Source organism: Topomyia yanbarensis, chromosome 2, assembly GCF_030247195.1.
Source record: "Topomyia yanbarensis strain Yona2022 chromosome 2, ASM3024719v1, whole genome shotgun sequence".
Taxonomy (NCBI): domain Eukaryota; kingdom Metazoa; phylum Arthropoda; class Insecta; order Diptera; family Culicidae; genus Topomyia; species Topomyia yanbarensis.
This window is the reverse complement of record NC_080671.1, coordinates 114,547,329-114,570,260: the sequence shown is the minus strand read 5'-3', so window position 1 is coordinate 114,570,260 and position 22,932 is coordinate 114,547,329. Positions and strand designations below refer to the sequence as shown.

The window sequence follows — 22,932 nt, the reverse complement described above, 5'->3', positions numbered from 1 at the left end:
GAGCCATCTTTTCAGGTGTCTTGAACGTTTTTTATAATCTGTAAAAAAAAACAAAAAAGAAGCAAACACACGCGGCAAATGGTCATCAGGGTGCCTGTGAGCTGGAAGTCATCCTTCACCCAGAATCACAAGACTGACCTCGGCATCTGTCTGGGTAGTATCGGTTTCGGATGATCTTCCACTAGCGAGGAACTCTTCTATTCCAAGTACTCCGTAGTGAACTTGAATCGTTGGGACACCAGTGAACAGGACGCTATCCACCACCTGGAATCGCTGAACAGACCTCGAGGCTCCACCGGGTAGCATCGAAGCAAGAATAACGCATCCGTCAACGGTTGCGGAAGACATTATTTCATCGTGGAACTCGCCGCCAAGGTAGGCTAGCTTTACCGTCGAGGACTACGCTGAGTAGCATCGAACGCGACAATCCACCACTATAGTATCATCGGGGCATCTGTGAACCATAAGTCACCCTCCAACCGGAATAACTTGATCGACCACGGCATCCAACTGGTCAACGCAGAGAGGAGCTCATGTACAATATCTTGTTGTAGAATCGGAGTGCGCAGCAGCAGGACTGATATGTCGGTGATGAGACCAGCGACCTAAAATGATCAGCTAGACCTGAAATCCAGCGAAGTGAATGAGCACAGCACCTCCTCCCCTTCAGAAAATAATCACATCAAATGCACTATGCTGAATTTCTCCTTAGTGGAGAACAATTTAGGTAGAAACTGTTTTTTCTCCATTGACCCTAGAACGTTGCATTGGTGTACAAATGTACCCCACGCCTTCTTTGGAGCCCTGTGAAGGCGAGAATTTGACATTTACCGACCTGGGACCCTAACCATAATTCAATTTAGAGTTCTTAGTAAGAGTATGAAAAGGTGGTATAGTCAGTTTGCTTATGGCCTTCGTGGAAACAGGTATCAAAGTTGGCGTGGGGTACATTCGTACCCCAGTGTACGGTTGCCGATAGCGTTTTGTCAGGTTTCGTGCTGTCAGTGAAAATGTGACTCGTGATAATACCAGTTCAAATACTGGTTGTTTTACTACGTAAGTAACAATTAGTATTATATGATCGATTTAATCATTTATTCAATTTAATTTAATTTAATTTTGAAGTAGAAGAAAAATCGTTCTTATTTTTGCTTATTTTTATTGTTCATTTTTTATAGTTTTTCAACACAATGGGTCGCAAGTATAACTTGCGCACAGTAAATGCTGTAACAGTAACATTGCGTGTTACCAATATATTACTGGTCAAAAATATTTTTTTCATTTAGATTTCCACCCCATTTCGTGGTATTTTGCAAAACCCAATTTTTAAACTTTCACTCTTCCTAATAATTGAACTTTTTCAAAAATGTAGAAATTCCATTTTATGCCGTTTAAAGACCATTCTTTCAACTTTAGGAATCGTTTGATTTTTTTCAAATCGGTTGAAAATTCGCAAAGTTATAGTATTTTCTGTGAAAAAAATCAAAATTGCGATTTTTTGTTCAAACCAATTTATGCATCATTAATTCAATACATTCCGTACTTTCACCACAGACTAACAGACATAAAACTATGAGGGAATTCCCTCAAAAAACATCGACCCGACAATTTTCCCAGCACACTAGCGCCACCTTTTATTCACAGTACCAAACACTCATTTACTGGTGGGTTACCCCTCAGGTTTGGGAACAATTTTTCACTAGTGGTCTATCCCCCATATGCTTGTTCATATGTCAGTGGCGCCATAATTTCAAATGTGGCCACAGTCCCAACTACAAATATTTTTAAAATGATCGTTAAAGCGGGCGAAGCTTTGTTTTTGAGTGTTATGTCTGTTAGTCTGTGCTTTCACTTACACAGCTGTTTTTCTTTTGTTTACATTTTTGCCTGCGAAAATTGCGATCAAACGCGTGGGGTACATTTGTACCCAAGTGCAACGTTCTAGGGTGGAAAAACCAAGTGCAACGTTCTAGGGTTAAGAAGAAAATTGTTTAAAACCATCTTTGCGCGTGATGACCACAAAACCTATAACTAAATTGGTTATGGAATTTGCGTTTCGTCTCATCAGAATCTGACACTACGTTAGAGGGATTCCATGAGAAACTTGCCGACCACAAAATATGACTATCGTCGATTCGAACGACACTTTGAAGTTGTGTTCGGTTTATGAATCTCCATTATTTTCTCTGACAATTGCAATATTTTGATACAAGAGCAATTTTTCAAAAGGGCGTAAACATTTCTACATGCATTAATTTCAAATTTTTTGTTCGATTACTGTATTTTATACAGCAAAACTTTCTGAGAACGAGTTTCAGGGAATGAATATTTATGTACGACAAAAATATTTACTGAAAAAAAGTTGTGTCATTTTTCACAAAAACAAAAATTTGCGTTAAAAATTTAAAATGCAAAAAAAAACCATTTTTTTCTATTTTTTTATATTTTAGAAACAAAAACCTCAAGAGAAAAGAAATATTTTGAATGTGATTGTATGATGGAGCACTTATCGGTAAAAAAGTTTTTTTGACAATAACTTTATACATATTTTTAAATTTCTTACTAATTGACTTACAAAACTGTCATTTTATTACAGAATATAATTCTTAGTCTTATTTTAAATCAAAATGCATTAAAAAAATCTTCCAAAATGCGATATTTTTCGAGATATGTGGAATTTTGTTGCAACAAAAACAGTTAATTCGTGTGATTATGCCCTTTTATAAAGTTATTCGCGTTACCCCATCATAAAATGTTAAAATCGTTTTAAAGACGTAAAAGAAACTTTTTCTGTGTATTTGGATCAAGAAGAAGCTTTCAATAAAAAAGTTTTCTTAACAACAACTTTTGGCATATTTTTATAATTCATACTATTTGCACTCAAAAATACAATTTTCTTTTTGAATATATTTTTAACGCTATTTTAAATCAAAATGCTAGTAACAAAAATTTTCTGAAATGTGGTAGTTCTCGAGATATTTCAAATTTCGTTTTAACAACATAATTCTTTTGTTTTCTTACGACCTTTTCAGAAGTTATTAGCTTTTCTCCAGCAACAATAATAAGTTTTTCAAAAGGTCCATAACATTTCCTGTAACTTTCTCTTTGACATCAAGGTGATATTGTAAACCAATTGAAAGCTATACGAAAACAACCAAAATATGATCAAACTATTTAGTTTAATCATAAGACTCTATGGTTGAATAGTATTTTGATTGTTTTCGTATAGCTTTCAAATGGTTTACAATATCACCTTGATGTCGAAGAGAAGGTTACAGGAAATGTTATGGGCCTTTTGAAAAACTTATCACCGTTGATGGAAAAATGCGAATAACTTCTGAAAAGGTCGTAAGAGAACAAAAAAATTGTGTTCCAAAAAAAAAATTGAAATATCTCGAGAACTACTACATTTCAGAAAATTTTTGTTATAAGCTTTTTGATTTAAAATAGCGTTTAGAATCATATTCAAAAAGAAAATTGCATTTTTGAATGCAAATAGTAAGCATTATAAAAATATGTCAAGTGTTAGGAATTTTTTTTATTGATAGCTTCTCTATGATCCAAATGCACTGAAAAAAAAATTCTTTTGCGTCTTTAAAATGATAAACATTAGATTTTTGACATTTTATAATTGGGTAACGCGAATAACTCTTAAAAAGGGCATAATCACACGAATTAACTGTTTTTGTTCCAAATATCTCGAAAACTATCGCATTTTGGAAGATTTTTGTTAAATACATTTTAATTTAAAATGAGTCTTAGAATTATTTCTGTAATAAAATTACAGTTTTGTATGTCAATTAGAATGAAATTTAAAAACATGTACAAAGTTATTGTCAGAAAAAAAATTTTACCCATAAGTTCTCCATCGTACAATTACATTCAAAATGTTTCTTTTCTCTTGAGGTTTGCATTGACGAAATATAAAAAAATTAGAAAAAATAGGTTCTTTGCAATTTAAATTTTTAACACAAATTTTTGTTTTTGTGAAAAAACAACATTTTTTCAGTGTATATTCAGTGTATCGTCTTCAGAAAGTTTTGCTGTATAAAATACAGCAATCTAACAAAAAAAAATTATCAGTCTACTTTCTACTTCTGCCCAAGCCAGATGTACAATCGAACCAAGTGAACAACAACTAGCAACCTCTCGATCTAGTGTGCATTGTCTCGAGAACAAAGAAAACTTTTAATTTATTCTTGCCATCATGAGTAAAGTTGACGAAAAATCTCTGCTGCGACCCAACACAGCGGTCGTTGACATTAAATTCTGTTCAATAAGATTGAGTTTTCGTGAAGTGGAATACCTGCTGAAGGTTAAGATGCAGCTAAAGCTCAAGGAGGTTATGTATCTACAGTATCATCATCTTCGCAATGTAGTGCTCATATCATTCAACACGTTAGCACAAGCTGAACGTTTCGTTTTGCAGAACAACTTGAAGCACGTGGCTGAAAGTGATGAAGTTGGAATTAAGATTCCCGTGTATATAGAAAAAGACTATGTAGATGTAAAATTACATGACCTATCACCACGTACCCCTTCTGATCTAATCGCAAAATATATGTCGCAATACGAAGAAGTAGAATCCGTTACACGTGATACGTGGAGAAATTTCTTCCCGGGTACACCTGTGGTGAGGATGCGGATCGAAAGACCTATCCCCTTCCACTTGACTATAAAACATAAAACCCACGAAGCTACTATTCATCAAACTACGTTATGCACCCATGAGGGCCAAACTCCTACGTGCAAGTATTGTAATCAGACAGCACACCACGGACAACCTTGCGCGGAAGATACAGAGGAGAATGTATCGCTACCGATTGCCAACGAATCCACGGAAAACCAACCCAAAAAAGAATTTTCAATACCATTACCTGAACCACAAACGGTTGCCAAATTTGTGGCAGCTGTTCAGTCCATATTGACAACTGCCAAAGCAGCATCCAGCACCCCTGAAACAACTGTAAGTAACATCGGTGATGAAGATAATAAGAATGACGACGGATTTACATTGGTCACCCGTAAGTGCAAGAAGCAGGAAAGAACATCTGGTCGCGAGCACCAAGGCACTTTTAACGATGATGACCTTGATACAAAGGACAGGAGAGAATTAAACGGTCCCCATGACGCAGTAGGCGAGCCGCGAAAGAAGGTCTCCGCTCGCAATAAAAAGTTGCGCGCACGAGATCCAACGGACAAACAGTAATATTTGTTTTTATTTTTATTTTTACATATTGTAAACACATAAAAGATCCACGGCTCCGTTAAGCTACCGCTATGAGCCGTGTCAAATAAACGAAATAAAAATAAAAAAAAATTAAATTAATGCACGTAGAAATGTTTACGCCCTTTTAAAAAATTGCTCATTAGTCAAAATAATCTTACTGATTGTGGAAAATGTTTAGTCTTCCATGCCGATGAAATGAGTAAAGTTTCATAGGAATCTAAGATGGTCGGTCAGGATTTTAATTATTTTCGGACGGATCTTCGTGGAATTCCTCGTTAGTGACAGAACTAAGCTAGCTAGCATTGGCTTGCTAAGCCAAACCAAATGTTCCGATTTCATTAGTTCTCAACAGTTGAAAATGAGCTTCGTTTCTTGCGGACCATCACGCTCGATTAGGGATTTGCTCAAGAAAATTAAGTGTGTCTTCGTTTTTTGGAGCTAGCGTCAATTCGGCGCTAGCTTGGTCCTGTTACTAAGTTAGTGTCGGATTCTGAGGAGACTGGAATCCGGAAGGATCAGGAAATGTCGGACTCTTGGTGGAGGTTAGTGGAGTAGGATTCAGAGCTATCTTCTCTGTTCAGAGTTACTTATTCTGGCACACGATGGACGAAATCGGCACTTTGGTCAACTACTGAACGTGTATTTGGTCGGCGTAAAAGCTTTACCATCAAGTAAAAAAACACCACTCAGAGACATTTTGCGATTTCAACGAACATGATTCATGACAGGACTTCGGTTGAAAAGTCGGTTTTTGGAGTGATTGCGTAGCCTTTCTTTATACTCTATATTCTTTTTTCGATCAATAGTAATCCGAATAATCTTATCATCAACCTAAGTTAAAGGTTAAGTGGTATGCAAATGTCGAAAGAAATCAACAAAATAGTTGAACGAGGAAAATGCCACTAAAACGTTATAGTCAATTCAACGAACAATTTTTTGTCACTTACCAAAACGTCACCGGCTGTGCACACTATATAAGATAACAACTTGGTTGCTGTACCATTAACTACTGGTGATCTCGATGCACAATTTGCACACCGCAAGACAAGGGTGAGCTTCGCTTTTATTTTTAAATATCCTTTTTGGGATAGCCGCCCTTTCCAAGATTCGCTCCACTTCACTAACAAAAGCCAGTACAAACATGGTGAGAGAACCGTCATCATCATTATCATCATCATCACCATCACAATCAGCGGCATCATACGCCCAGCCGACGAGAAGTTGGCAGAAACACATGCTGTTTCCGGGAGGCACCAACACGTAACCGAATCGGGAGAGCAGGTCTGCCAGGAAGCCAGAGCAAACGTTGACACAGTAATTGTCCACCCACCGTGTGCTACTTTGTGGTCATTTTTCTTCATTATCGTCAACGTTTTTACCCCAAGTGCGAACATCGTTATGTTTTCTCGCACCATTGAAGCTCCTTCCCTCGGGTGGACGGAGAAAAGTTGTGTCGGTTTCGAAGAAGAAAAAATGAAGCTTTATGTCGCTGGCACCTTTCGTAATATTCACCAGAATCGAAATGCGGAGAGTTTGACGTTTTTCAGACATAATCTTTAACTGGTTTAGACATAAACAGGTATTCTAATATCAACGGCATTGCTGGTCGATCCACTGCTGCTCCCGTTGCCTGGCGTCGGGGTTGGATTCAAGGTCAGATTGGATGATGCTGATCTGTCATCAGGTGTTGAGATTTTCTCGAATTCCAAACTGGCGGTTGAAATTACATGATTATTATTTATCTGGTTACTATGCTGACGGTGGTTCTCCTGTTCTGGTGTACGTGATTGATTTATAAGTCTTGGATCGTCCAGTTCGGGTAGGTCATTGTTGTTGTTAAGATTGATACTGTCTGCGATAGGAGGTTTTGCGCCTACGGGACTGCTTTCAATCGCTAATGCTACGTTGCGTTTGCGAAGACTGTAGTTCATGTTTATTCGGTCGTTACGATTAGTGCTGTCGGTTGCTGTCAATGCAGGGGGCGATGATGATACACATGATGGGGAGCTTGGTGGTGTCGGTAGTCCATGGGTGAGAGAGTAGGAAGGACTCGCGGATACAAATAAGGGAGTTGATGAGCAATCTCGTCCACCTCGGTAGCCATGTCATACCCTTTCGGTTCCGTTAGATTGTTGTTGTGCTTGTTGTTGTTGTTGTTGCTGCTGCTGACCGATGTGCAGGGTTGATGGATAGCTAGATATAGAGAGCAAGGAGGGATGGAAATAAACAGCATATTTAAATGGGAGGGATTTATGGAAATTACGTTTAGTTGCAGGAAGAACTGTGCTATAGGCGCCGAGAATATCGTTATCATTAGCAAAGAAACATTAATGGGTGAGTGTCGATGTTGACAGTGTTATGTTGTTTGTAGTTGTAGTGGATGAGAAAGCTTAGGATCGCAGGAATTTCAAACACTTTAATTGTTATTATTGTATATCTGATCATAGATTAATTGAATACATTATTAATAAGTTTTTTTTTTATATTCAGACTGAAGAATTGAAATTTAGTAGCTACCTAATTGTAGTTTTCAGAAACACATGTAGCGGTTTTATGTTCAAGAGTACCTCTAGAGCAGCAGTAGGTGTTGTCGAGAACGCACCAGTCATCGCCATCAAGACCATCCTCTGAAGATGGTTTAAATTTGATTGGATTATCATGACTTCTCCCTTCTACCATTAAACAAGGCACCCGTATGCCAGTATTGGCCTAATAATTGTTGTGTAGATCCACTGAATGTACTTGAGTTTGAGTCCCCAAGATTTGCCGAATGCCCGTCTACATTGGCCGAAGGCCATGCAAGCTTTCTTGATCCTGAAATCGATGTGAGCTGTACAATTAAGGGGTTACATACCTTTTTATTTTTCGAAAAAAAAACGATTTTTTTTATTACCTTATCTGAAAGTACAACTTTTCCCAAATTTTTATAGGGATCCGAGAAACAGATCGAAAAGTACAGCGCTTCCAAGTGCGCTTCGTCCACCAAGAGCAGTGGTAACTTGAAATTATCCAATGGTGGTGAGCCAATGCGAGGAACATGTGTATGTTTTATCATTTGGCTAGCACTTCGCGACGAGAAATAATAACTGGTCGGTGTTAAGTCAGACCGGACTAAGTTGCAAAACATCAAAAAAATGAGATAAGGATAGCTTTTGATAAAGAATTTCTTCAGCTACATTCGATTTTTGTCAGATGAAATATGTAACAATAAGCAAGAATTATGGCGAAAATTAATTTCCAATTATAATGTAAAAGGTGCTGCGATTCAAACTTTAAACTCGTTTTTCTAGAAATCAATAAATTGTCACTTAGTCCGGTCAGACCTAACACCGACCAACTGTAAATTGATATTTCCATTTTTTTTGAAAAAAAAAGTGACGGGAGCGTCCGATTTTTCGTCTGATGCGCATACTATGATCTCTCGCTGGTATATAAAAACTCACATCACCACGAAACTCCAAAATCGGAGGTCAGATAAGGGAAAATTTCAATAGTAGCCTATGGGAAGATTATTCATTCCACTTGAGACTTCGTACGAAACGGTTCAATAACTTAACTATTGTGATACAGCCACACATACTGACACACATCTCGTTGAACTAAATCGAATGGTATCTGTATCTTGACCCTACATGCCTTCGCAAAAGTCTAGAAGTTTGGAGAGCTTGTATAACCGTTCTATATTAGAAAAACAAAATAGTTAATTAGGAAGAAAGTTAGTGCATCTAATCAGATACAGTTGGAAAAATGTCAGAGAATCATTGCGAAATGCGGACCTTCATTGTCCACTGCGAGAGCATCCCACATAATGTCCTCCGCTTTTTTCTGCGAATATATTTTCTTCTCCGTTTAATAGGTTTCATATTTTACGGGGAAGTTCACTGCCAACGATCGTCATGGAACATTAATAACAAGCGACCGGGTGATAAAATGCGGTACAATAACGATTAGCAAAGCTTTGCCTAGGGAGACGGTTGAAAAACATACCAAGGCTACAAAATTACGTAAAGTTGTGGCGTTGGTCTCGGCATCCAAAGTGTGATTTATTTGAATTGAGAGCAGTGATAAAAGTGTTCTTCGAATGCCTAAATATTCATTAGCGAACGAATTTCATAGTCAAATTATGTTGGTGTAAACAGCGTACGTGACGGTTTTAAGTTAGGAAAACATAAACCATTTGATATTAAATGATTTGAAAGATTTGGGGTGATGAAAATTTACCGAAGGATGAAATAAATAGTATCGAAAATGGCGATGAACTGAACTGCTGCAATTAGCGAGTAATCACATTGCTGAACGCAGCGTACAAGTTGCTTTCCTGAAGGCTTAGTCGATGCCTGTCACCAATAGTAAGAATTCTACTGGTGCCACTAGGTATCAAATATTCGTGATTCAGCAATTATAGAAGTGTCTGGAATACAACATACCAACTCATACCCCAATGAACATTGATTTGAAAACGGCATATGATACAATCGATCAAGATCACTTATAAGTGACGTATAATGCATGACAAAGGTTCCCGAACAAACTGACACGATTGATCAAAGCGACAATGGATCGAGTGATTTGCTCTGTCCGACAATCAGGTTACAGCATGGTTATGGACTTTCTTGTCTACTGTTCGGCTTGGGGGGTATTACAAGAAAGGTAAGGATTGGCACGAGTTTCACGGTTTTTCGGAAGTCTGATCAGGTTTTTGCACAATTTTTGATCATAGATTCTTTTTCACAGATGACAGATTTTTGGCATTTTGAAGAAAATTTCACAGATTTCCACAGATTTTTGGAAATATTGTGATTTTTCACAGATTTTCTGGAAATTTATCACGGATTTTTTTCTTTTTTTGGTCATCACAGATGGTTGACCGAAATACAAATTCCAATGTGGCATCCCTGGTCACAGTTACTTTGACTCTCGGTAACATAGACAAAAAGTGTATATATTGTTCAGCATATCTACCGCATAACGAGTCATCTTCGTTGATGATTTCAAAAGCCATTTATCATATTGTAGCATAAATGGGCTTCCGATCATTATCGGCAGTGATGCAAATGCGCATCACATTTGTTGGGACAGCTTAGACATAAATCTGTTCCTCTGTCGGATGACGGACCTAACTGGGGAAAATGATGAATATACTTCATTCAATCGTCTCAAAGGCCATCCTAAGCTTCAAAAAACGGATCACATTGAACCACAAGCTAGGAACTGAACAAAAACTGAAAACAGCACCCCAAAAAAAAAACGAGAGAGCGCTGATTGCCAATTTTATTCGAAATCCGAACATTTTAACGCGGGATTTGGCCAAAAAACTTGTTGCTTCGCAAAGTTTTTTTTTACAATGGAGAATGCAATTTACGCACTAACCCAGTACACGTGCATTAGAAGATGCCAAGCTACCACACGGGGTGTACTGGAGTATCGGGCTCTCATCGTGACACCATGACTTGGTAATACCGACTAAACTCCATTAGGCTCCGCCATTGTTCCCCCCAGGGACTACCTCTCGGTATTACTTCTGGGGGGATGGCTGTACTTGATGTACTCACTCACTCTCGCTCACGAGTTCATACATCCTGTATGAGGCTCACTTGGGTGCTCGCTCTGTCACACCCTGATTCACTCTCTAACATTCCATATGAGGTTTACTTTTGTGCTTACCTCTATCACGCCATGCGAGGCTTACTTGTGTGCTTACCTTTTTCGTACCATGCGAGGCTTACTTTTGTGCTCACCTCTAACATACCATATGAGGCTGACTTGGATGCTCTCCCTTAATTCCTCTGACACGCCATGAGGTATCAATAGCGAAGTCCCAACATACTACGCTACGTCCCCGCTGACATGAGGCAGTCCACATATACGCCTATACACTCACTCTTCTGCCTTGTTTCGGGGTGGCTGGGTTTACCTCTTACGCGGTTGCCAGTCGCTGCGCCAATCCTGCCTCAGCATGATCAGACCATTCATTCACTTTTTTGCGCTCGGCCCTTTCCGCTCCAACTAACCAATCACTAGTTAGTCGTGCCCGTCGTCTGTTGCTCGGTGCGTCAGATTCTCTGTAGCCTGCAGGCAATCTGGGTGGTTGCAGTCGAGCTTGCGTTCCACTTCTCCACCGCTTAACACATCCGCTGAATAAGGGTATCAGGGGTTGTGTCCCAGTCACAGACGTCAAGCATTGCTCTTCTTTCGACGTCGAAGCGAGGACATACGAATAGTATGTGCTCGGCAGTTTCGCCGACACCTGGGCAGTCAGGGCAGACGGGGACCTCCGTGTGCCCGAACCGGTGGAGGTACTGTCGGAAGCAGCCATGGCTTGACAGTAATTGTGTCAGATGGAAGTGAACTTCCCCATGGGGTCTACCCACCCAGCTCGATATGTTAGGTATCAGCCGGTGGGTCCACCTATCTTTCGAGGAGTTATCCCACTCACATTGCCATCTGGCGACCGAAGCCACCCTGGTGCGCTCGCGGGTTCCTCTATTGCCACGTAGCTCAAAGCACTCCTAATCTTCCCGGATGACCAGCCCGACTGGCATCATGCACGCTATCACGCAGGATGCATCGTGTGATTTCGTGCGGTAAGCAGATATCACTCTGAGGCACATCACGCGGTAGGTGCTCTCCAGTTTCTGCAAGTAACTGGTTACCCTCAGTGCTCTTGACCATGACGGGCCGCCGTACCTGAGGATAGATACGGCAACGCCTGCCAGTAGCCTACGTCTACTGGCTCACAGCTGTTGGACATCATCCTCGATAATGCCGCAACAGCAGTCGACGTTCTTTGCATGAATAGTCGACATGGCTGCCGAAGGTCAGCTTGTCGTCTATAATGACTGCGAGAGACTTCAGACTCCGCTGTGAGGTGATCATAACTTCTCCTACATGGATAACTGCATGTTGTGCCGACTTGCGGCTGTTGACGATAACTACCTCCGTCTTATGCTGAGCGAGCTTCAGGCCTCTCGCGCTCATCCATTCCTCCACCGTGTTGATCGCGTGTTCTGCGGTTAGTTCTACCTCAGGGATTGATTTCCCATAGACCTCGAAGGTTACGTCATCGGCAAAGCCGACTATCTTGACCCCAGGAGGGAACTTCAGTTTTAGAACCCAGTCATACATGAGGTTCCATAATACCGGGCCTAGGATCGAGCCCTGCGGGACTCTGGCGGTAATAGGAACCCTTTTCTGACCGGCATCGGTCTCGTATAGCAGCATATACGGTTTTGGAAGTAACTTTCCAGGATCCGGTACTGACCCACCGGTAGGCTAAACCGGTGTAACGAGAGCGCGATGGCATCCCAGCTGTTGAATGCGTTCTTCACGTCAAGTGTCACTAACGCACAGTATCGAATGCCTCGCCTTTTCCGTTGGATCGCTATCTCGGCAGTCTTTACCACTGAGTTGATAGCGTCCACCGTGGACATACCCTTTCGAAAACCAAACTGGTTGCTTGACAGGCCGTCCGTGCCTTCTGAGTACGGGGTTAGCCTGTTGAGGATAATCCTCTCAAGCAGTTTGCCAGTCGTGTCGATCAGACAGATTGGTCTGTACGCCGATGGGTCGCCTGGCGGCTTCCCGGGCTTCGGCAACAGCACCAATTTCTGCCTTTTCCATCTATCGGGGAAACGGCACTCGTCAAGGCATCTCTGCATAGCTAGCCTGAACATGTTCGGGTTCGCTATGATCGCTGCCTTGAGAGCGCTGTTTGGAACTCCATCCGGCCTTGGAACTTTGTTCATTGCTAGGGATTTAGCCACTGCCAGTAGTTCTTCATTCGTCACCGGAGCCACCGTTTGGGCCGTGCCCGCACTGTCTCGTAGTGCAGGTGGCCAGGGGCTTGTGGCTCGAGACGGGAAGAGTACTTCGATAATCGTCGCCAACCGGTTCGGAGACCGTTCTGGGGGTGAAGAGCCCCCTTTGGTCTTGGCCATCACAATCCTGTAGGCGTCACCCCACGGATTCGCGTTGGCACTCTCACACAGGTTGTCGAAACACGCTCTCTTGCTGCTTTTAATGGCCTTGTTAAGGACCAATTTCGCAGCTCGAAACACTTCACGGCGGTTCTCTCTTGCGTCCTCGGTGCGGGCTCTTTGCATCCTACGTCTAGCTCTGAAGCAGGCTGATCGTAGAGCTGCAATTTCGGCACTCCACGAGTATACCGGGCATCTGCCGTTTCTTGGTAGTGTTTTCCTCGGCATAGTGGCGTCGCACGCGCGAGATAGAACGGCTACAGCGCATTCCCGCTTAGACTGTCGGTGTTGGCCTCCAGTCCCAGGGCCGCGGTGAAAGCTTCGCTGTCGAAGTGATTGGACTTCCACCCGCGTATCTGACAGGGATCTCCCGCCCTCGGATGCTGCACACCATAGTTGATCCTAAAGCGGATTGCTAAGTGATCGCTATGGGTGTAGCCTTCGTCTACCCTCCATTCCATGCCTGGAACCAGACTCGGGCTGGCAAATGTTACGTTAATCCATGCCTCCACCCCGTTTCTACGGAATGTGCTAGTGGAGTCATTATTGGCTAACACAGCGTCGAGTTTCACAAGCGCCTCCAGTAGCGCTGGGCCCCTGCTATTTGTACAGCGGCTGCTCCACTCTACTGCCCAAGCGTTAAAGTCTCCCGCTATGACTACCGGCTTCAGGCCCACTAGGTCGGACGAGAGCCTGCCGATCATCTGGTTGAACTGGTGGAGCGTAGCTGCTACAATAGAACACACCATTGATCTTGGCAATCGCAACACCCTCGGCGAAGGAGTGTATTACCTCTTTAACCGGGAGCCGTCCCGTTATACAGATTGCCGCCATCCCAGACCCGTCCGACACCCAATTGCAGTTTGCAGTTGCCGGCAGGGATGTTGTACGGGTCGGATACGAGGGCGACATCTGTCCTCGACTCCGAGACCGACTGCCACAACAGCTGTTGGGCAGCTGCACAATGGTTGAAGATTTAGCTGTATGACGTTCACGGCTTCCTCTTATTGGCCTCATAGAAGGGACACGAAGGTCCACCCATAGCATGATTACGGGCTTGCTTCTTAGCGGTGCAGATAAGGCATTTATGCGCCTTAGTGCAGCCCCGCTCTGTATGACCCTCCTCGCCGCAGCGACGACATAATTTGCTTCTGTCTGTACCCTTACATTCGTACGGCTTATGGCCGGACTCAAGGCACCGATAGCACCTATCCACTGAAGGCGGCTGGGGTACGCCAACTGGGCATACTGACCAGTCGATCTTCAGTTTACCTATCACGGTAACCTTTTTTCACCTGCTTTCAGTAGCCTGAGGTAGGCTACTTGCGTGCCGGAGGGTCCTACTCTCAAGCGCACAGAAGCAAATGGCTTACTGTCAGATATACAATTTGGCTTTCGCAAAGGCAAAGGGACGAACGATTGCCTTGCGTTGCAGTTTTTATCAACATTCTTTATGAGAAGTTGCACCAGCATGCCCAAGCAACAATTGAAGTTTTATAGCACGCTACAAGTGCAATCTAAACTTTATCAGTGGCTACAAAATTATCATAAAACCACAATTGTTACTAGGGTGGTCTTTCACCAATTTTAAATAACTTTTTGCTAAACCTGTTGTCTGAAAAACAAATGCATTTCTCGCATGGTGATTTATCGACATCACGATTTAGCTACATGGGCCTTCCCCAGGGCTCATGTCTAAGCCCTCGTCTCTACAAATTTTACGTGAATGACATTGACGAATGTCTTGTCAATTCCTGCACGCTAAGGCAGCTAGCAGATGACGGTGTGGTCTCTATTACAGGTCCCAAGGCCGTCGACTTGCAAGGACCACTGCAAAATACCTTGGCCAATTTGTCTGCTTGGGCTCTCCAGCTGGGTATGAGAGAGCGCTGATTGCCAATTTCATTCGGAATCCGAACATTTCACCGCGGGATTTGGCCAAAAAACTTGTTGTTTCGCAAAGTTTTGTCCAAGAAACGATCCGGATTGATAACGTACAAGGTGCTAGGCTCCCAAATCGGGACGAACGCCAACAGAATGTTGCCAACACGCGGGCCTGGAACCTCTACACGACATTTCCAACGAAATCTCGGTACTGCGTCATCGATGGTGAGACCTACAACAAAGCGGGTTATAAGCAGTTGCTAGGACAGAATATATATCACGTGTAAAGACACATTCGCCGTGGAAGATCGTTACAAACTTTCGAAATTTGCTTTGAACTTCATTTTCTGGTTTCTCAGAGGTGTGCGCAGAGTTCAACCCGTCCCACTACCTGGTGCGGAGGCAGTAAACAGAAGCGCGAAGCAAAGATATTTCTAGCTTTCAAATGTTTTGTTAGGGTTCCATTTGATATTCATATGTACCTCATTTGAAAAACTGTAAATTAATACGTAAATTGTTGGAATTAATCATCTTTGTGACGTGATGCTTCCATCCTACATCTGTTTAAACCTGCTTGACCACCACGCCAGCTAGGTTACTGACGTCGACCAAACGAGCGAGCTCATGGGAATTATTGTAATGCACGTTCAATAATCGAGTAAAAATCGGATTATTACAATATAGAATTGCAGAGGACAGATGAACCAGAAAAAAACCAATAACAATATGGATGGGTGACATGTTCGAATAGTGTGCTATGTAGTGTACTATCCCGTTGCACAGTGGTCAAAATGTGTTATTTCGTGTCTTTAATTATTTTATGGCAAACCCATTTGCGTTTTGGCGAATTGGTATCTCCAGCTGAGTTGCTAACAAATGCATTTTTCTATAACTTTGCTGAAGACTCCAACTGCCTTTGCACTTCATTTTAGAACGTGACCGTCCATCTCTAAAAATCCGCCTTTACAACTCCAACAACTTTACCGAAGTCATCAAAACGTAAAATTTTGTAGTTCAGCCGCAAACTTTCGTAGGCCTAAGGTGTACATATTGACCACTGTGCGTTGGTGTAAAACGACTGTACAACAAACGAAAACCAGACTGGAAAACGATGATTGCCAATAAAAAAAAATCCTCACACTCACCCGATCGAATTCGCTGTCCCGGAGTAGCAGCTGTTGGTGCCGCTGTGTCCGTCCTCGGTGATACCACTGTTCTCCTTGAGCGAATCCTCCTTCGGCGGGTGCTTGTGCTTGTGGGATGAGTGCAGCCCACTGCCGCCGATGCTTTTGCCGAGAGGACTTTTCAGCGTGAAATAGCCTCCCGGTTTCGGTTTGAGGTGGCGATTGTTCATCTCCATGTGAACAATCTTCATGAATTCAATTTGAGCAGCGAGTTTTTGAATTTCTTCCTTGAGGGAAAAAATTGACGAAAGGTGAAAAGGGTAGACAGTTAATGCTTTATGCCGGTTGTGTCGGATGGTGGTCACCTTAGGGGAAAGGATTAGTGCATTGTACCTACCTTCAGCTCTTCGTTTTCCTGGTATAGATCTGCGGTTTCTTCGGGAACCAGACCGATGCCGTTGAGCGAGAACGATGCGGTTATGCCCCGTTTACGAGCTCGCTGATCCCACTGGTCTCCCTGTCCGCGTAGTATTCGGAGCACTTTCGGACCGAACACCAGTGCGATCGTAACCGATGTGCTGAGCTGGGTTCGGATGAAACCAAGCAGGTATTTAATGTCTGGACCCGCTTGTGGGAAGATGAATAAGCTGTAAATGTACAACCACATGGATAGAAGAGATTACTGCTTGTTTATTGTTCGAGCAGAAGTGTTGTGGCTTTGATGTTGCATGGATGGTGCCGTGGTTGGGATTTAAATCAAGTTACATCTGGACTTAACTAGCCGATTATCGTTAACGGTCGTGAGTTTTGGCTGCGCAATTTGCAGTTTTCAGATTATCACGTGATACTTCGAGCCATTTGTGTTCATCCATTGAGAAAGTTCACAAATCGGGTACCACAGTGTAGCGAATATAACCAGACAGATGTTGTACACTTCAAATAAGTGGCAATTTATATTTTCCGAACCGCTCATATCACTGGTTTACAGGCAATCTATAGAATTTTATCGCACTCAAACGCGAAGCAAAGCCAAACGAGAATGTAATCCAATTTCCAACTTACTGGAATGCAACCATGGTGGTGTTGACGAGCGCGATGTTGTAGATGGCGTACGAGATGAGCCGGGCCTCGTTGTACAGCGATTCGGCATTGCGTACGTTGTAGCAGACCCGGATACCCCAGGCCAGGAATAGCACCTCACCGATGGCCAAGCTATGGTCCCACCAGTTGTACGAGCATTGCTTGAATATTAGTCCATTCTGGTCGACGATCTGTAGAAGAAGGTAGGGAGTAAAAACGAGAGAAGCAAATGTCAATCAGTGCTCAGGCCAGGTTTAATCTGCATATTTGCTTGTCATCCGATAAAATCGCGCTTCCCCCCTAGGTAAGTTATTAGTACAATGTGGCATCCAACGCAGCTCAGCAGAAATTCCAGGAACGCGCCGGGGAACCACTATAGTGAGGTCGCAATTAGCTTCATTTGGACGTACTGGCGCAAACCTGTGCTAGGATGTTGTTCAGGTGAGATTATGTTTCATTTACTATGCAGATTTTATGCAATCTCTTGATCAGTAGTTCAGGAGGGTTCGATTTGGCTTGGAATCAACATACTAAATATTGTAGCGGGAGTATAATGAGCTCCCCATGAACTGAGTCAATATTTTAGAAGATATGTGAATAATGGTGTTGTGGCTGAAGGTAAAGAGATTTGTTATTGATTACACAAATAAAAATTTTTGTATGAGTAGAGCAGAGGGTCCAAAATGTGAAATTGATACATTCTGGCAACAACACGAGTTTTTGTGAATTCCAGTTAGTCACGTGTTCATCGTTCATTTTAAGTTCATGCATCGCGTACGCCACGTGGCATCAAATGATTTGGGAATATTTCTTAAAACATTGGATTTCTAACATTACTCGGAAAAAATTCCCCAATTTGTGAATGTGAATACTTGTGTTCTATAATTCTGTTCAATTTTCCTTCAGTAATGCCTGCATAATACTTTTATTTACTATATCATTACTAAATCCTTTTTCTGTTCGTTTACTGTTTCATAACTTTATGAAAAATATTCCTATACCAAAAAATATTGGTGGCCATCTATTTTCGTCCGCGTCCCTTATCACATATTTTTATTGGACGATTCATCAACTACCCAACTATTTATTCCGATCTTATTTTATTGTATTTTCAATTTCTCATTTTCAAAACTGCACATATTTTGTCGTATGTATGTATGTTGTTTTGTTCGTTTAGTGTTTATTTGACCAACTAGGGAACTAATCCACAGGGCATTTATTGTGTGTGGAATGCGCATGGTATTGTCTGAGTGGAATGATGATTGTTGCATCACGTACGAGGATTGAGGATTGAATTCGCGAGCAGAATCGAAAATTAGTTACAAATTTGCGGTATTTATACCTGCACAAAGAACAAATATTTTATTGTCAAATTTATTGGTTTGCTTTTAGTCTACTAAATCATATTCATTATATTATTTTTTCTAGTACTTTCAAATACATGTAGTACATGTACATGCACTATATTACGAATTGCCACGTTTACTATATTCCATAATGAGCATAATGATATTGTAGCTTAATTATTGTTTAAGAAGGTGACAAAACTAGGATTTATTTCTTGCATACATAATATTTGGTTTTCGTACATTGTTGTTTTTAATTAGTAAATTAGTTTCTTGTCGATCTTATTAGCTCCAATTTTGTTCTTGTAACTATCATAAAAGCAAACGCGCGTGTAATCGGTTGGATGTTCGACATATAAAGTTGTTCGCTTCAGGTGCTTAGCACTGAATTATACCATTCAAAATACAATTCAGTTAGTATAACAACGGGCGTGAATTTTCATAACTCGCGTGAATTTTCATAAGAGTCGGCATCGCATTAATTCGTGGAGAGAGAGATTAATACATAATTGTCATTTCATTTCTTATAATAATATACATGATAAATAATACTTGTATTACAAAATCTTTAATTTCACAGGTATTAGTCGACAAATGTCTCAAGACAGCATAGGAAATCACTTTTCATTATATTGCATTGTTATTGATAGGCCGTTTTTCACCGGATTAAGAAAAAGGAATAATAAAATCTTCTACATGCCGTTTTATTCAAATAAACATAAGTATCGCTCCTAAAGTTGCATTCTTTTACAAACTGAGCATTACCGACTAAATTCAGTAAAAGATAAATATGTCATAAATTCTCGGCAGCCGGCTGCCTAGAGCAATAAACATATGATAACACTTCTGAAAGTTGCATAGCTGAATCAAGTGAGACTCCGAGATAGAGCAGAAGAAAGAGGTGCGACGAAAGCACAACGAGCTCCCCACGAATAAATACCTTGGCGTAGTTCCCTGGGGAATGCACGAATGTGAGTCGTGAGTCCTACACAGTGCCAATATATTGCAGGCTAGACTTTTGAAGCTTTTTAAACCTTACTTTAAAAAAAACATACACACATATACATACAGAAACACCGAAGGCAGCAAAGTAAAGCCTGCTCCGCCACATGCTGCCAGTGTCCAAATAAGCCAAGCTCCAAACCGACACTTCATCGGCACAACTTTGCCTCGCCTGCCCACTCAAGCCGTCAATTCCAATCCTAAGTCGGCCGCCAATTCCATTTCTAAGTCGGACGGTTTCTTGTCCGTCTATTATCAAAATGTTCGAGGAATGAGAACAAAAACTCAGGACTTCTTGATTGCACTTTCCTCTTGCGATTACGATGTTATTGTTCTCACAGAAACCTGGCAGCGTGCTGACATACATAACTCGGAACTTTTAATGAACTACACAATCTATCGCTGCGATCGCAACTCTTCCTCTAGTCAACTACGTCGCGGGGGTGGCGTTCTTATTGCGCTAAAAAATAATCTCACCGGCACTGTAATAAAAATGCCTGGTTTTGAATGCTTGGAACAAGTTATTGTGCGCATTTCACTACCAAATAGCGCTCTATATATTTGTTGTATACATCTGCGGCTGAACAGCAGTCCAGATCTGTATAATGCCCACTCCTCTGCAGTTCAACAAATTCTGGATAAAGCTAGTAGCTCAGACAGTGTACTTATTGTAGGTGATTACAACCTTCCCCATCTCAGGTGGATATTCGACGATGATCTCAAATGTTACCTGCCTGAAAATGCCACAACCGAACAAGAGATAGCTATCACGGAAACGATAGTCGCTGGGGGACTGTGTCAAATCAACTCGCTCACTAACGCAAATGGACGGACTCTCGATCTGGCACTAGTGAACTACGCCGATTTAGTCGAAATTCTCGAGCCTCCGACCTCTATACTCAAAGTGGACGCTCACCATGAACCCTTCGTGCTGAGGTTTAACATGCAAGTTGAAACAGAAGACGCTTTTGCCGAATACGTCGACAGTCTCAATTTTGACTTCAATCGCTGCAATTTTGAAGAAGTGTCTGCGGCCTTCGATGCTGTCGACTGGTTCGATCTGTTAAGTGGAAACGATCTGGATCATGCTGTCGCGGTGTTCTACGGAACTCTAGATACTATGCCGCATAGTTCCTAAGAAACGTGTCAACAGAAAGACGGACTACAAGTATCCGTGGTGGAATTCCGAGCTTCGTCGTCTACGCAACATTCTCCGAAAACATCGCAAGCGTTACTTCCGTCATAAGACCGACGAAAACAAAGCTGTTCTTCACCGAACCGAACTTCAATACGAAACAGCCCGGAATAGTGCATTCGGCGAGTATATAAGTCACGTCCAAAGCAACCTTCGGAACAACCCCTCGACGTTCTGGAAGTTTGTGAACAGCAGAAAGCGCGCTGGTGGCATGCCCGTAAATGTTTATCTTGGAGATGCCAGTGCGCAATCCACAGCCGAATCCGTAGACTTTTTTGCAGAACATTTTCGTGGGGTATTCACCAACCCAGCTATCTCTCCGTCACAAGAGTGTATAGACACATTACCATCATACAATATCAGTCTCCCTAGCTTGAATATGACTGAAGCAGACGTGTTGAAAGCTCTATCCAGTGTCGACCCATCGAAAGGACCAGGCCCGGATTGTTTGCCTCCGATATTCATGAAAGGATGTGCACGATCATTGTCATTGCCGGTCAGCATTATTTTTAACCGCTCAATCACTGAAAGCGTCTTCCCGAGTGCATGGAAACAAGCTGCTATATTTCCAATTCAAAAGGCTGGAGACATTCATAATGTTGAAAATTACAAAGGAATCTCACTTTTGAACTGTTTTGCTAAAGTCCTTGAAGAATTTGTTTACAATGAGATGTACGCTGCTGCTTCTCGCATCATCGACGAATGTCAGCATGGATTTGTGAAGCAACGATCTACAACTTCAAATTTGATGATGTACACTAGCATCTTGGTCCCCTCTGTTGAGAAGCGTCAACATACTGATGCAATATATTTTGACTTCTCGAAAGCATTCGATAAAGTACCTCACAACATTGCTCTTCTGAAACTGTAAAGACTAGGATTTCCTGCGTGGTTAACTGGATGGTTGCAATCATATCTGTCTAGTCGGAGTGCTTTCGTTGAAATTGGTTCAACACGTTCTAGCTTGCTCGACATGCCAACCGGAGTCCCTCAAGGAAGTCACCTAGGGCCGCTAATTTTTATTTTATTTATAAACGACATTTGTGCTCGTATCAAATCTGGAAAACTATTCTTCGCCGACGATTTGAAGATTTTTCGTTCCATTGCTTCTGGACTCAACTCTGCTGCACTTCAAGATGATGTACTTAATATTGAACAATGGTGCCTGTTGAATGGTATGCAGATAAACGTTGACAAATGTAAAATGATAAGTTTCAGGCGATCATCCACTCTATCTCATTATGAGTACTTGCTCCAAGGCCGCGTCATCGAAAGAGTGGACTCCATTCGTGACTTGGGAGTGCTTTTTGATAGAAAGCTTAGCTTCTCGGATCACATCACCGCAACGACGGCGAAGGCATTCGCAACACTTGGTTTCCTGAAACGCAAATACCGCTGGCTTTAACGATTTCTACGCACTAAAATCTCTATATTGCGGATTGGTGCGTAGCATTTTGGAGTATGCTGTGCAAGTGTGGGCTCCACATCACAACTTCCAAATAAACCGATTAGAACGCGTACAAAGATGTTTCGTGCGATACGCTCTAAGAAATTTGCCGTGGAACGACCCTGCCCATCTACCACCTTACAACGATAGATGCATGCTGCTTGAGTTACCGACGTTAGAGTTTCGCCGCACATTCTTGCATAGAATGTTTATATTTGGTATGTTGTGTAATAACATTGACTGCCCAGATATTCTTGCACGGATTAATGTGTTTGTACCTCCTCGCGCTCTAAGGAACCGTCCTCTTTTGTGGATTCCTAGACATCGTACTGTTTACGGTCAAAACAATCCTGTGGATAGATGTTGCTACAAATTCAACGAAACTTCACATCTGTTCGACTTTAATGTCACCAAATCTAGTTATAAGTTAGCTATTAGGAATTTTTAATTAATTTAGAAAGTATGTTCTATTTTTTAATAATCTGTACGGTATCTACCGACGATCGAATAAATAAATAATACACGCATGCACACCTATACTCACTTTTTCCGATCTTTCCAATCTCGACGAACTGAGTCAAATCGTACAAGACACTCGGCCCTCTGGGCCGGGATTGAGTTTACGATTTTCAGAGTGATTGCATAACT

General features: G+C 41.9%; 1 protein-coding gene across 2 annotated transcripts in view; it reads right to left on the bottom strand.

Moving 5' to 3' along the window:
• Positions 1-22,932, bottom strand: part of LOC131679248 (probable G-protein coupled receptor CG31760) — a 244,478-nt gene that overhangs the window by 25,626 nt on the left and 195,920 nt on the right. Inside the window, exons 8-11 of one of the 2 annotated variants that reach the window (XM_058959940.1) lie at positions 17,277-17,485; positions 16,612-16,861; positions 16,236-16,501; positions 6,178-7,423 (exon numbers count right to left, since the gene is read on the bottom strand). In XM_058959940.1, coding sequence (XP_058815923.1) covers positions 7,336-7,423; positions 16,236-16,501; positions 16,612-16,861; positions 17,277-17,485 — 813 coding nt within the window. In that variant the 3' untranslated portion in view covers positions 6,178-7,335. The remainder of the gene's footprint in view (positions 1-6,177; positions 7,424-16,235; positions 16,502-16,611; positions 16,862-17,276; positions 17,486-22,932) is intronic. The other variant, XM_058959941.1, reaches the window with a different exon arrangement.